At 33.9% G+C, this 12,148-nt stretch overlaps 1 protein-coding gene across 1 annotated transcript in view; it reads left to right on the plus strand.

Annotated features, from left to right (window-relative positions):
* The window catches only part of HNRNPLL (heterogeneous nuclear ribonucleoprotein L-like), a 48,027-nt gene that overhangs the window by 23,888 nt on the left and 11,991 nt on the right, over positions 1-12,148 (plus strand). The window contains exons 7-12 of the mRNA XM_011997337.1: positions 1,850-1,921; positions 6,131-6,348; positions 9,592-9,713; positions 10,181-10,382; positions 11,063-11,120; positions 11,209-11,307. Of these exons, the coding sequence (XP_011852727.1) occupies positions 1,850-1,921; positions 6,131-6,348; positions 9,592-9,713; positions 10,181-10,382; positions 11,063-11,120; positions 11,209-11,307 (771 nt within the window). The remainder of the gene's footprint in view (positions 1-1,849; positions 1,922-6,130; positions 6,349-9,591; positions 9,714-10,180; positions 10,383-11,062; positions 11,121-11,208; positions 11,308-12,148) is intronic.

A 12,148-nucleotide genomic window follows, 5' to 3' on the forward strand; every position in this document is an offset into this window, starting at 1 on the left:
GAAACTGTTATATTTAGTGTTCAGCTTTCTGCTCACTTCTGTTTTACGTGACCTATTAGGTAGCGAATACTTCAAATGAAGTGAATTATTAATGAGACTGTTTGGCTGAAAGATACCTTGGAAGATAATCTAACTCCTTCATTTATGAATGAAAATTGTTTCTGTGACTATACAGCAAACTAGTGGTTTAAATTGGAATCGTCTGATTCCCAACCCAGTTCTCTTTCCTTTATAGCACACTGTTAACTGTATCAGTAAAACTGAGTCATGAAGACATTATGGTTGTGGTTTTAAGATTCCTAGGTCAGATAAGGAATTGTATTTAGTGTTCGATGGCATATGCTTAAGCAGAGGAATATTAACAGGATGGATTAGTAGGCTAGATTGGCTCAAAAGGAGTGAGACTTGCATGATGAGAGACGTTAGAAGCCCTGTAGTAGAAGGAACTGTGAATGTTAAGATTGAAGAAGAAATGACTTGGGGGAAATGGGGTCGGGGGGACAGTCATAATAACTACTCAAGCATTTAGAAGAGGTTTTGGACAATGACTAAGTCTGTAAGGCCCCAAATGGGGTAGAATATGGGTAGAGGATCAATTTCTATACAATATAAAAATTAATTTTCTCACAATTCAGGGCTATCTGGAAATCTTCTTATTGGTTTTGAGTAAGCAGAAGCTAAATGGTCCCAACTGACAGAGATGATGTAAAGAGAATTTTTACATTGAATAAAAGTTAAACTAGATGGTGTCAGTCCATTTCAATGCTACAATAACTTGGAATACATGATTAAAACTCTACTTCTCTAGACTGAAGTGAAAATTAAAGTATTTCTCATCTCCCATAAACCTCATTTGTTTAAGTGACTAAGGATATAGGTAAAGCCTCTCTGAATATTCAAGGATTAGAATGACCAGAGTCTTAAGATTCATATTTTTAAAAATCTTATTGGGCACTGTAATTTCATCAGCAAACTTTCTAAAAGTATTGTACAATGATTTTTAAAATTTACTAACCAACATGGGAGGTGCTATTTTAGAAACTTATAAGTAATTTTTTTGTTGATGTCTCTAATTAGACTTGGGAAAATTGGCATGCTTTTTCTGAAAATGTAGCTAGAATAAAAATTATCCTTTAGAGTATTGTAGTATTCTCATCCAATAATGTAGCCCCCTTGGTTAGCTTTATCTTGGCATCTTTAAAGTTTGGGGGTTGCTCATAGTCCTACCTGGTGTTAAGGTCAATAGACAATGACCTATTCATGATATAATATGAGCCAGTGATGTGAACATTTTCAGCTCTCAAGTCAGGTGTTTGTAAATATGTGCATATACATGTAAAATACTCTGTGTTTACTGATTGTGAAACCATGTAATACAGGTTGTTGTTGGCTTATGCTGAAACTTCTTGAAAGAAGCCCACTTTGAAAATGTGTTGCTGTTGAAGCTAATAGTATGATTCAGGTACTGTCTTTCAAAAGTACTGCACTTAAAGCTTGTTTTAAAGACATGTATTGGTAAAAACTTCTGTACAGTGTCAAACCTCTAGCATTGTGTACATTCACTTTCTGAAAAGTATCCATTCTTCCTTAAATTTGAAAGTGTGATTGTATTTGGCATTTGCCAAAAAGATATATTCAAGTTAAGTGGAATTTGTTAGATAGAATTAATTTTTTACACTCTTGGTGTTGTATTTAAATTGGATATGAATGGATGTTTAAAGTTAACCAGGAATCATATTTCTTTTATGAATTGTTGTATTGGATGTTTTGAATGGGTGTTTCCCATCTGAGAACTCTGTTAAGTACTTGGGTCAAAATTGTTAAAATCATGTTTCTACTTTTGTGTCAGATAGAGGAAAGGGTCGCCAGAGACAAGCCATTTTGGGAGAACACCCTTCTTCGTTTAGACATGATGGCTATGGTAAGTTGTCAAGGCAGAAAGAAGGTAGTATAGATGAACTGTTTGACTTGCTGCATTTCTGATGAAGTATGGCACATTTCTTGTCTCTGTATTTTTCCTGCGCATCTGCCTCGGTTTATATGGGATCAGTCCCTTATAATGTGCTCCCAGGAGTTGTCCAAAATTTGTTTTCTTAGGATATTGATTATAAAAAAAAACATTGAGATAAGTGAGAGCTACTAGTCGGGGATTGAATACTTTTTTGCCATTATATTTTGGTTTGGTTTTGATTTTTAATGGGTTCTGGCTTGTAAGAGGACCAGAAAGAAGAATTATTGTTCAGTAAGTGTATTTTCTTTCATTCCAGCAATTAGGAACAAAGAGGAATTTTGAGTAATAAAGGCAGAAAGAATAGGGTATTTGTCAAAAAGGAACCATGCTTTTGGTTAGACTCACCTTTTATTTCTATAGCTGGTATTTTGGCTTCAGTTAAATTTGTTCATATTTATTCCGCTTTTAAAACTTCTCAGCTTTTACTGTTTGCTACATTGACAAGGTTATGGAACCTAGAATAATAATCTGCCCCAGGAAAAAGTTAGGGTAACATTAGGTATCAAACTATTGTCCTTATAAGTAGATCTTTTAACTAGCTGTAGATGGTTTTAAAATATTCTTTAGTTTTTAGTGGTAGTTATTGACTCTACCTATTCTGTGCTTTAAAGTTGAAACACAATACTATTAAAAGTGGCAGAAAATAGAAATTGCTATGTTGTAGTCTTGGGATTGGTCACTGAAAAGCACCTGGTATTGCCTGTTGTCCTAAACGGTTCAAATTGCTTACATATTTACTTTAATGACCATTCTTAGCTGTGAGTTTTGGCTTATTTTCTAGTGTTTTTCTTTTGAACTCTGGGGGGGGGAGGGCGGAGAGAGAGAGAGAGAGAGAGAGTGTGTGTGTGTGTTTTAAGGTTCCATAGTCTATATGGCAGAAAAGATTGAAACCATCTCTGTTTTGTCAAAACAGTAAGTATGGTATAGAATGAAAATCTTACTACAGTTGGTTTAGTGAATGTGTACCTTGATTATTTTTCTTAGTTATTCCTGTAACAGTAAATATTAAACATGGTTGTATGGGTAGTTCTGATCCTGCAATAAAAAAACATTGGGTGTCTTTTGCACTTTGATAATGGAGGATTACAAAAAATTTGCCGTTGCAAGTTTGTAGTATAGTTATAGAGTCACGGCAGTCAGCTGAAGGCTAAAACCTGGTTAAATAGTTTGCCAAAGGGGATTAGAAACATCTGTGAAAGAATAAATGGAGGACAAGGAACTGTACTGTAGTAGTGTGGAAACAGATTTTTTCTTAGTATAAGTCTGCCTTCCTTTATAAAATTTTTACCGAAAAATAGTATAAACAAAATATGTTATATACCCTGCAAAAATTTTTTATTTTTAAAAAGCCTATTGTGAAATTTTTTGAGAGTTGTGGTGGGATTGTATTAGGGGGATATCCATTCTGACCTGTCTCCATTAAGATATTTAACTCTGAGGTTAATTTGTTCTACTTTTCTAGGGAAGTAAGCAAAATGGGATATAGGAGGAAAGAGAGTGAATAAAGAGGCAGAGAAGTGAAGTAAGATGAGTAATAGGGGAAAAAGCAAAGATAGGGATGTGTGCTAGTGATATTGAGCCTTTTTACAAATATTGCAAATCACAAATGTATCCCTTCAGATCAGCAGTTCAGCAAAACAGGTTTACTTGCATTTTGGAATCACCTTATAGATTACCTTTCCTTTTCCTATATGATGACCTATAAGGGAATAGAAAGAGTTAATTATGGTTCAGGACCCATAGATTCCATCAGAGTAAGTTTATTCATTGGTTTATTATAGCAGTATGAAATATATGTGAATCATCACAATTCTTTACATCTTTTAATTTGGGAAGCCCAGACTTAATGATATGAGCTGGTAGAAGCTTTCTTAGTTGAACCGTGGCAGAAATTGATATATAGATTTATTTGCTATAAGCTCAAGAAGAGTTTGTATATTAATTTGTAGCATCTTTGGATATGGTTTGTAGACCAAAGATTTTAAAGCTTAAAAGATGAAAAATGCCTTCAAGATGTTAATATACCATTTATTTTTCCACATCAGTTTTTTAAGTATTTGAAGCATTAGTTTTTTGAACACCCAGACTTTCTATTATCATTTTAGTATAGAAAACTTTTAAAAGACTTCTGATTTTTCTTATCTTAAACAATATAGGTAATAATTTAAGTAGTATAGATAAGGTAATTTAATAATGATGGTTCAAAGTCATAATTATAAACATCAGTTATTCTTTTGGACTGATTTTGGTTGTTAGGGCTGTAGATCTCAGAGGTTTTGGACCTTAGCCACTATACATAGAGTAAAAGTTTCCACTGCCTATCTACCATGTGTCTTTTTACTTCCATGAAAAAGAAAATTCAGTGTGATGATGGTGAAGTGTCATTACTGTATAAGCAAATGGTAGGTGGTGGGGAGGCAGTATATTATGTATATGTACTTTTGCAGTAGGAATAAGAATAATTGATATTTGAATCTCGGTGTGTGTATAACAGTCTAAGAGGCTAAAATATGTAATTACTAAACAGTCGCTCATTTGGATTGTTTTGTTAAACTACCAGTTGCCAATAAAAGGAGTAGTTGAAACCATGACCAATTTAAGGAGACACTGATGATGATAAATTGATAAAGTATTCCTCCCTGAAACTGCCGAAATTCACACCGTGTTTGCGTGTGCTTGGTGGTAGTGTTACTGTGTTGTTATGAATGGCAGCTGTTATTAGAATACCGAAAATTGGAGTCCACCATAAGCTCTAATAGTATGTTATGAATACCAAAATTTAGTAGTTCTTAGTAATTCACTTAGTAGATAGATGACAGTTGTCCCTTAGTCTTATTTACAAAAAGTGCAACTCAGTGACATTGCATACTCTTTAGTTCTTGAGAAATGGAGAAAGGACTTGGGTTTTTGGATTGGTTTTGCACATCGGGGGACCTTTGCATGTACCCCAGACGATGCTTCTATTACAATTAACTTAGGAGCACCTAAGATGTGTAGGGTTTCTGTTTCTGAGCTGCATGTCTCCATCTTAGTTGCTGCTTTTGAGTTTCTCTGTCTTCTTATTGCTGTAAAATGTGCCCTATGCCTACTTTGAGTGTCAGTTTTCTCCACCGTCATTTCTTTTCATTCTACACTCTCGCTTTATTTTTTGTTACTTTTATTGTGGATGGGAAAAACAGATAAAGTTGTTTAAAGCTACTCTAAAGTTAGCAAGTTGATTCTTAATGAGGATTCTCAATGTAAGAAACACAGATTTGTGTGTGTGTTTCTGCTGAAATAGTTTTAGATACTCAGGCATTATTTCCTTCTGGGTTTTTGATATTGTTTCAAAAAATGGAAGTTGTAATAAGACACCTGTGTGTAGTTGAGTTATTAACTAAATATAGGGTTTAGTTTCCTAAATTAGAATTAGGAATAAGATACCAACCTGAAAGTACACAGTAAAATATATTCAAGGAAACAACTTTTCAGTGGGACTGAAGAGGTTCTTTTTATTATATCTGTATAGAGATAGCTTCCTAGATTTCACTGTACATGTAATATTATTACTCCTCCAAAAGACATTGGCAGGAGGTTTATTATTTATTTATTTATTTTTTTTATTATACTTTAAGTTCTATGGTACATGTGCACAATGTGCAGGTTTGTTACATATGTATACATGTGCCATGCTGGTGTGCTGTACCCATTAACTCGTCATTTACATTAGCTATATCTCCTAATGCTATCCCTGCCCCCCCGCATAGGACCTGGTGTGTGATATTTTTAAAATTTGAGGTATAATTTATATACAGTGGCCCCAAATTTTACATTCATTTTCTTAACCCCCACCTCATTGCCTTTTTTGTTAAACTATCATATTTTAAAAATATAAACTCATAGCCTGGTGTATGCAGGTATAGGTCAATATATATTGTATCTGGTGCAAATGAATACAAATTTTATTAATTTTCCTTGGGTTATACTGAAATATCCATACATTTAAATTTTCTTTGTACATCAAACTAGCTAATATTAAGAGTTTATTTTTTGTGTGGTGCGCAGTATATCTCCTAAAGTATTTACAAACAGAACTATATGTATATGTTAGTTAATTTGTTTATTTGATCATTTTTATAGGATCCCATGGTCCATTATTGCCTTTGCCAAGTCGTTACAGAATGGGCTCTCGAGATACACCTGAGCTTGTTGCTTATCCATTACCACAGGCTTCTTCCTCTTACATGCATGGAGGAAATCCCTCTGGTTCAGTTGTAATGGTTAGTGGATTACATCAACTAAAAATGAATTGTTCAAGAGTCTTCAACCTATTCTGCTTATATGGAAATATTGAGAAGGTAAGTTTCTCTTTATATTAGTTTCTTTTGCTAGGATACTCAGTAGTAATTCTGAAAAGGCTGCAAATACGTGTCTTCTCCTTGTATCAGGAATATCCAAGTTCTTTCAGTAATGACCCACATAAGCTAAAAATCCATTATATAGGAACTCTGGAAAATGTTTTTTGTTGGTAAGTAATAAGTATAGGTTGTTGATACTACAAATATTTTTTAAATAACCATTATAAAAAGAAGTCTAAAGCAGTAGTAATCAACCTTATGGTATGAGAGGCGTGAAGTCTATATTTTTGTGATCTCATTTCAAAGAGATTCTAGCATTTAACATGTTGAAAGAACAGTTACTTTCATGGAGGGTATATGTAAAAACAAGCTTAAGAGCCTAGCCAGAAGTTGTGAATTTCAGAAGAGTTCTAGAATTTAGGCACTTGCCTCCTAAATGCCAGGGTTCTATTATCTTCAGAGGAACCATGTGCATTAAGCTCAATCAGTATTTGAAACTGACCCACTTTGATAGAATGTGTCCAAAACTTTCTGTCTGGCAATTTACATATTTTGGAGGTCTTTAATAATTGTAACTTTATTATCAAATAACTGTGTTTTCCCCAAATCTGCGACATTTTATTTATTGATGTCTCACAAATGTGAGATAAATAGTTTTTGAAAGAATCATGGAAAATTGAACTAGGAAAGTGAATGGTAGTCTTAAGTTACCAGTTGTTTGATACACTTGCTAATTTGAGTTTTAGTACTGTAGTAATGTGTTTTTTTCCTGTTTTAAGTGATTTTAGTGTTCTTTGCAACAGTAAGTACTTGCAGCATGTGAGTCACTGTGTGGGAGGGGAACATGGCTTGAAAAGTTGGTACATTTAGTTCTTAGTTCATTAATTCTAAAGCCTCCTTGATCAAAGGAAGCAACTCTTCAAAATTCTGAAACAAGAATTTTGTCAACCATTTGATCACAGTAGGAAAAAAAAAAAAGAAAACTCCACATTTGGTCTGGGGGATAACATATGGGATACTTACGCTTGCATAACTGGCCAAGAATACATGGGATAGGTTTAGTAGCATTGGGAGAAGTATTATTTTCACACAGACACTTTATCTTAGACCCAAGTGTTAAGTGGAGGGAACTGCATGTTTGATAATTAAATGGGCTTTAATGTATATTTTAACTTCCTTTATATTTTCTTTTTGTGCTATTCACATATGCAGACAATCAGAATCAGGCAATTTAATCAACATTTTTAGTAGATCTTTGTCTTTTGTGTTATAAACTGTCTCATATGATTTAGAAACTCAAATTACTTTTTCTAATGAAACTTAGATTTTCTGTATGTTATTTGACTAATTCTAGTGTCTTTCACTCTACATCTCCCAAGTTTTTAAAACATTTTAAATGATAGGCTGTGGTACATTGAACTCAAACTATCATAATCCTTTAAAGATCCATATATAGTTAATTTTTTCTTTCTTTTGAAGATTTACCAATACAAGAACCACATATTTAATGTGTATATTTAGTCACTATTAGATTTGTAGATAGTCATTGGATTAAATCAAGGGAGAGAATTTTGCCCATGAGAAGACAAGAGATTTCAAATAAAGCTGAAAAATTGTTACAACTGAGTTTTGTTCAAGTACAGGTGTAGTATATCCTATTAAAGTGGGTAGTTGAAGTGATGGAAATAGATGCCATGTTGCATTTGTTGTGTAAATATATTCTCAGTATTCTTTAGAGGTCAATAGATAAGAAGGAAATACATTCAAGGTGTCATCTATGCCATTGATACAGGAGGCCTCCCTTATCCACAGTTTTGCTTTCAGTTACTCACTGTTAACTGCTCCAACAATAGGTGACTACAGTAAAATAAGATTCTGTGAGAGAGAGAGCATGTTCCAATAATTTTTATTATAGTAGATCATTTATAATTTTTCTGTTTTATTATTTTGTTAGTCTATTACTGTGCCTAATTTATAAATTAAACTTTATCATACGTATGTATGTACAGGAAAAAGTGTAGTATATATATGCTATGCTTATATATAGTATATACTATGCTTAACCTCTGTCTTCTTTTCCTTCCTTCCTTCCTTCCCTCCTTCCTTCCTTCCCTCCCTCCCCCCCCGCTTCCTTCCTTCTTTCTTTCCTTCCTTTCTTCCTTTCCTCCCTCCTTTCTTTTCTCCTTTCTTTTTTCTCTTCTCTTCTCTTTTCGAGACGGAGTCTCGCTCTGAGTAGCTGGGACTACAGGTGCGTGCCACCATGCCCAGCTGGTTTTTGCATCTTTTTTTTTGTAGAGATGGGGTCTCAACTATGTTGCCTAGGCTGGTCTCAAGCTCCTAGGCTCAACCAAGCATCCCACCTTGACCTCTCAAAGTGCTGGGATTACAGGTGTGAGCCACTGCGCCAGGCATTGTCTGCAGTTTTAGGCATCCATTGGGGTTCTTGGAATGCATCCCTCAAAGATAAGGGGGAACTACTGTACTTAATAGCTACTTAGGGACTTCCCAAGACTAAGCACTATGCTGAATGATATCATACTTTACACCTTCTAACCCTTACAGCATTATATTCTAAAACTGGAAATAGTACAAGAGGGTAACTTTGGCCTCTGCCCAAACTGTCCTGAAATAACATGTATTCCCCTACGTTGTACAGGCCTTCCTGTGACCATGCTATCTCAAGGCTATTTTGTATTATTTCTTTTATAGCATCTTGTTTGTTGCATTAATAGAATTCTACATAGTTTGTAATTACTATTTGTTTACTTTTACATTTCTGACTTAACTACTAGAATATAAGGTTCAGGAAGATAATGTCTGTTAACATTCACCATTAAATCCCCAGTACCTACCACAGTGCTTATCAAAACATATTAGACACTTAATAAATATTTGTTGAAAGAATAAATATTAATGAGTCCTGCCAGATGGTATTATCTACATTTTCAACAACAATCCATGGCTCAGAGAAGTTAAGTATATTGCCCTCAAATCACATAATTAATATATAACATTATGTATTAATGTGCTGTTCTTCAGTGGGCTATACAATAGTAGTATAGTGTTCCTTTTTAACTACTGAATTTTGATAAGAGTTAAGGGTATCTCGTAACATGGCAGAATATAGTTAAAATCCAGGTGATCTTCTGTATTTTAAACCACTTAGGTCATATTGTCTTTAAAAAATTCTGCTACTGTAAAAGGGAATTAAATGGTCACCTTTTTGGGATTTTGTGTTTACAGGTAAAATTTATGAAGACCATTCCTGGTACAGCACTGGTAGAAATGGGTGATGAGTATGCTGTAGAAAGAGCTGTCACACACCTTAATAATGTCAAATTATTTGGGAAAAGACTTAATGTTTGGTAATTATCTATCTTAAATGATAAATTTTTAAAAATATTTTAAAATCTTTATCCTTTTTTATTAGAGACATTAATGTCAACTTGAGAATATATTAATGTAACTGAGGGCACATCTTAAACAACAGCTGTAGTATTGTTATTTTAGATAAGGATTAGGGTCATATCACTCAGATTTTGCTTAGCTATACCTGTTTTTTAGTTTTATGATGATAAAACGTTAAAATGGGCAAGTTTTTATGTTAAAGTTTTCTAATATGAGAATATATTTAATAGATTTTCTTTCTAATTGATGTCTAAACTACAAGAGTGATTGATTATAACCCAAACTAAATCCTCTATTTAAATAGCTCTATGTATGCCTTTTTTGGTTAAGATTTATGCAAGCAAAATATATCAGCATTCTGAGACTACTTGTTGCTTTTTATCTAACAAAGTACTTTTGTATGTCTTTTCTTTCTAATCTTTAGCGTGTCTAAACAACATTCAGTTGTTCCAAGTCAAATATTTGAGCTGGAGGATGGTACGAGTAGCTACAAGGATTTTGCAATGAGCAAAAATAATCGCTTTACAAGTGCTGGCCAAGCATCTAAGAATATAATCCAGCCACCCTCCTGTGTTTTGCATTATTACAATGTTCCATTGTGTGTCACAGAGGAGACCTTCACAAAGGTAGGCACTGAAATACAAATGTGTATAGAATGTTGCCATTTCCTATTTTAAAATCTGTTTTAGCTTCATTTGGAAGTCGCCTTGCTCATTCTTTTGCTTTTGATATTATTAGTATTTTATTTACTTGGTACGGATAATTTATTCTTTGACCGTTGTACTTTTCTGGCCTCCATTCCTCATTGGTCTTTGTTGATGTGTGGTTCAGTGCTTTTGAGAGTTGGAATTAGAATGAGGTCGTCTTACTCCTGCATTCAGAAAGTTATTTAAAGACATTCATGTCTTTAAATCTCACCCACAACAAAATTTTATCCATATTGTTTCCCCTAACTTAGAAAATGCTAAGTAAGAATTGTAAGAAATGCTTCAGATAAATGATTTTCTGGAACTCTACTCCCTACCTTAAGTACTAGATAAATCCTGGTCAACTCTGAGAATATGTATTTTAGTTAACAAATTGGTGATTTTATTGTACGGCACTAAGTTACTTAACATAATTTATAGAATTTTACTGTTTTTAATTGATTTTCTCATACAACTTGAGAAAGTATGTAAAAACATATTTGATTTAATCCATTTATTCCAGAATTGAAACTTAAATTCTGCCATAAAGTTTACTTTCTGTAAAAAAGTGGGATATTATTTTGGCTATATTTTTAATGAAGTTTTACTTTCTTTGGCAGTTGTGTAATGACCATGAAGTTCTTACATTCATCAAATATAAAGTGTTTGATGCAAAACGTAAGTGAACAGTCCCTCTTTTAAAGTTTTCTGGTTAAGTTGGTGATAGGCAACTAATAATAACTGAGTTTGTGTTTTTTTGTTTTAGCTTCAGCCAAAACACTTTCTGGGCTATTAGAATGGGAGTGCAAAACTGATGCAGTAGAAGCCCTGACGGCACTGAATCACTATCAGATAAGAGTCCCGAGTAAGTAAAATGCTGTATTTGTGTCATAATTATTTAGTGGGAGTTACCTTCACAGAAACATTCATGGTAATATAAAAATAACACTTAATAGGCTTCTTAAAAAATACAGATAAATACGAAAACAAAAGGCATATTAATTCCTGTATTAGTTATCTATTGCTGTATAACAAATTGCCATACAATTTAGCATCTTAAAACAGCAAACATTTATCATCTTACTGTTTCTGAGGGTTAGTATTTTGGGTGCATTTCAGCTGGGTGATTCAGGCTTAGGATCTCTCATGAAGTTGGCAGTCAAACTGTTATCTAAGTCTGCAGTAATCTCAGGGCTTGACTGAAGCCAGAAGATCCACCCCCAGGCGCACTCATGTTGTTGTGTGCAGGCTCAGTCAAGCCACATTGGCCTTTTCATGGTAGCTGACTTCTCTCTGAGTGATCCAAGAGATAAATCAACAATGTTTTTTATAACCTAACATTGGAAGTGGCATACCATCACTTAACGTTACAATTTTTTTGGTCACAGAGACCAAACATAGTACAGTGAGTGTGGGAGGGGACTATACAGGGTGGAAGTACCAGGAGGTTGGAATCACCTTCAAGCTATAACTTCCACAATCCCTATTGATCGTTTTAGAGGAAAGCAATACATGCATATGGTTAGAAAACTCAGACAGTACATAAAGGTACAAAATGAAAAGTTAAAGCTTTCTACAACCTCGAACCTTTTGTCTCATTCTTTTTTTCTTCCCTAGTGTGTGTATATAATTATATATATTTTTAAAACTTGGCCGGGCCCTGTGGCTCACACCTGTAATTCCAGCACTTGGGGAGACTGAGGCAG

The sequence above is a fragment of the Mandrillus leucophaeus genome, unplaced genomic scaffold (genome assembly GCF_000951045.1).
Source record: "Mandrillus leucophaeus isolate KB7577 unplaced genomic scaffold, Mleu.le_1.0 Scaffold538, whole genome shotgun sequence".
Lineage (NCBI taxonomy): Eukaryota > Metazoa > Chordata > Mammalia > Primates > Cercopithecidae > Mandrillus > Mandrillus leucophaeus.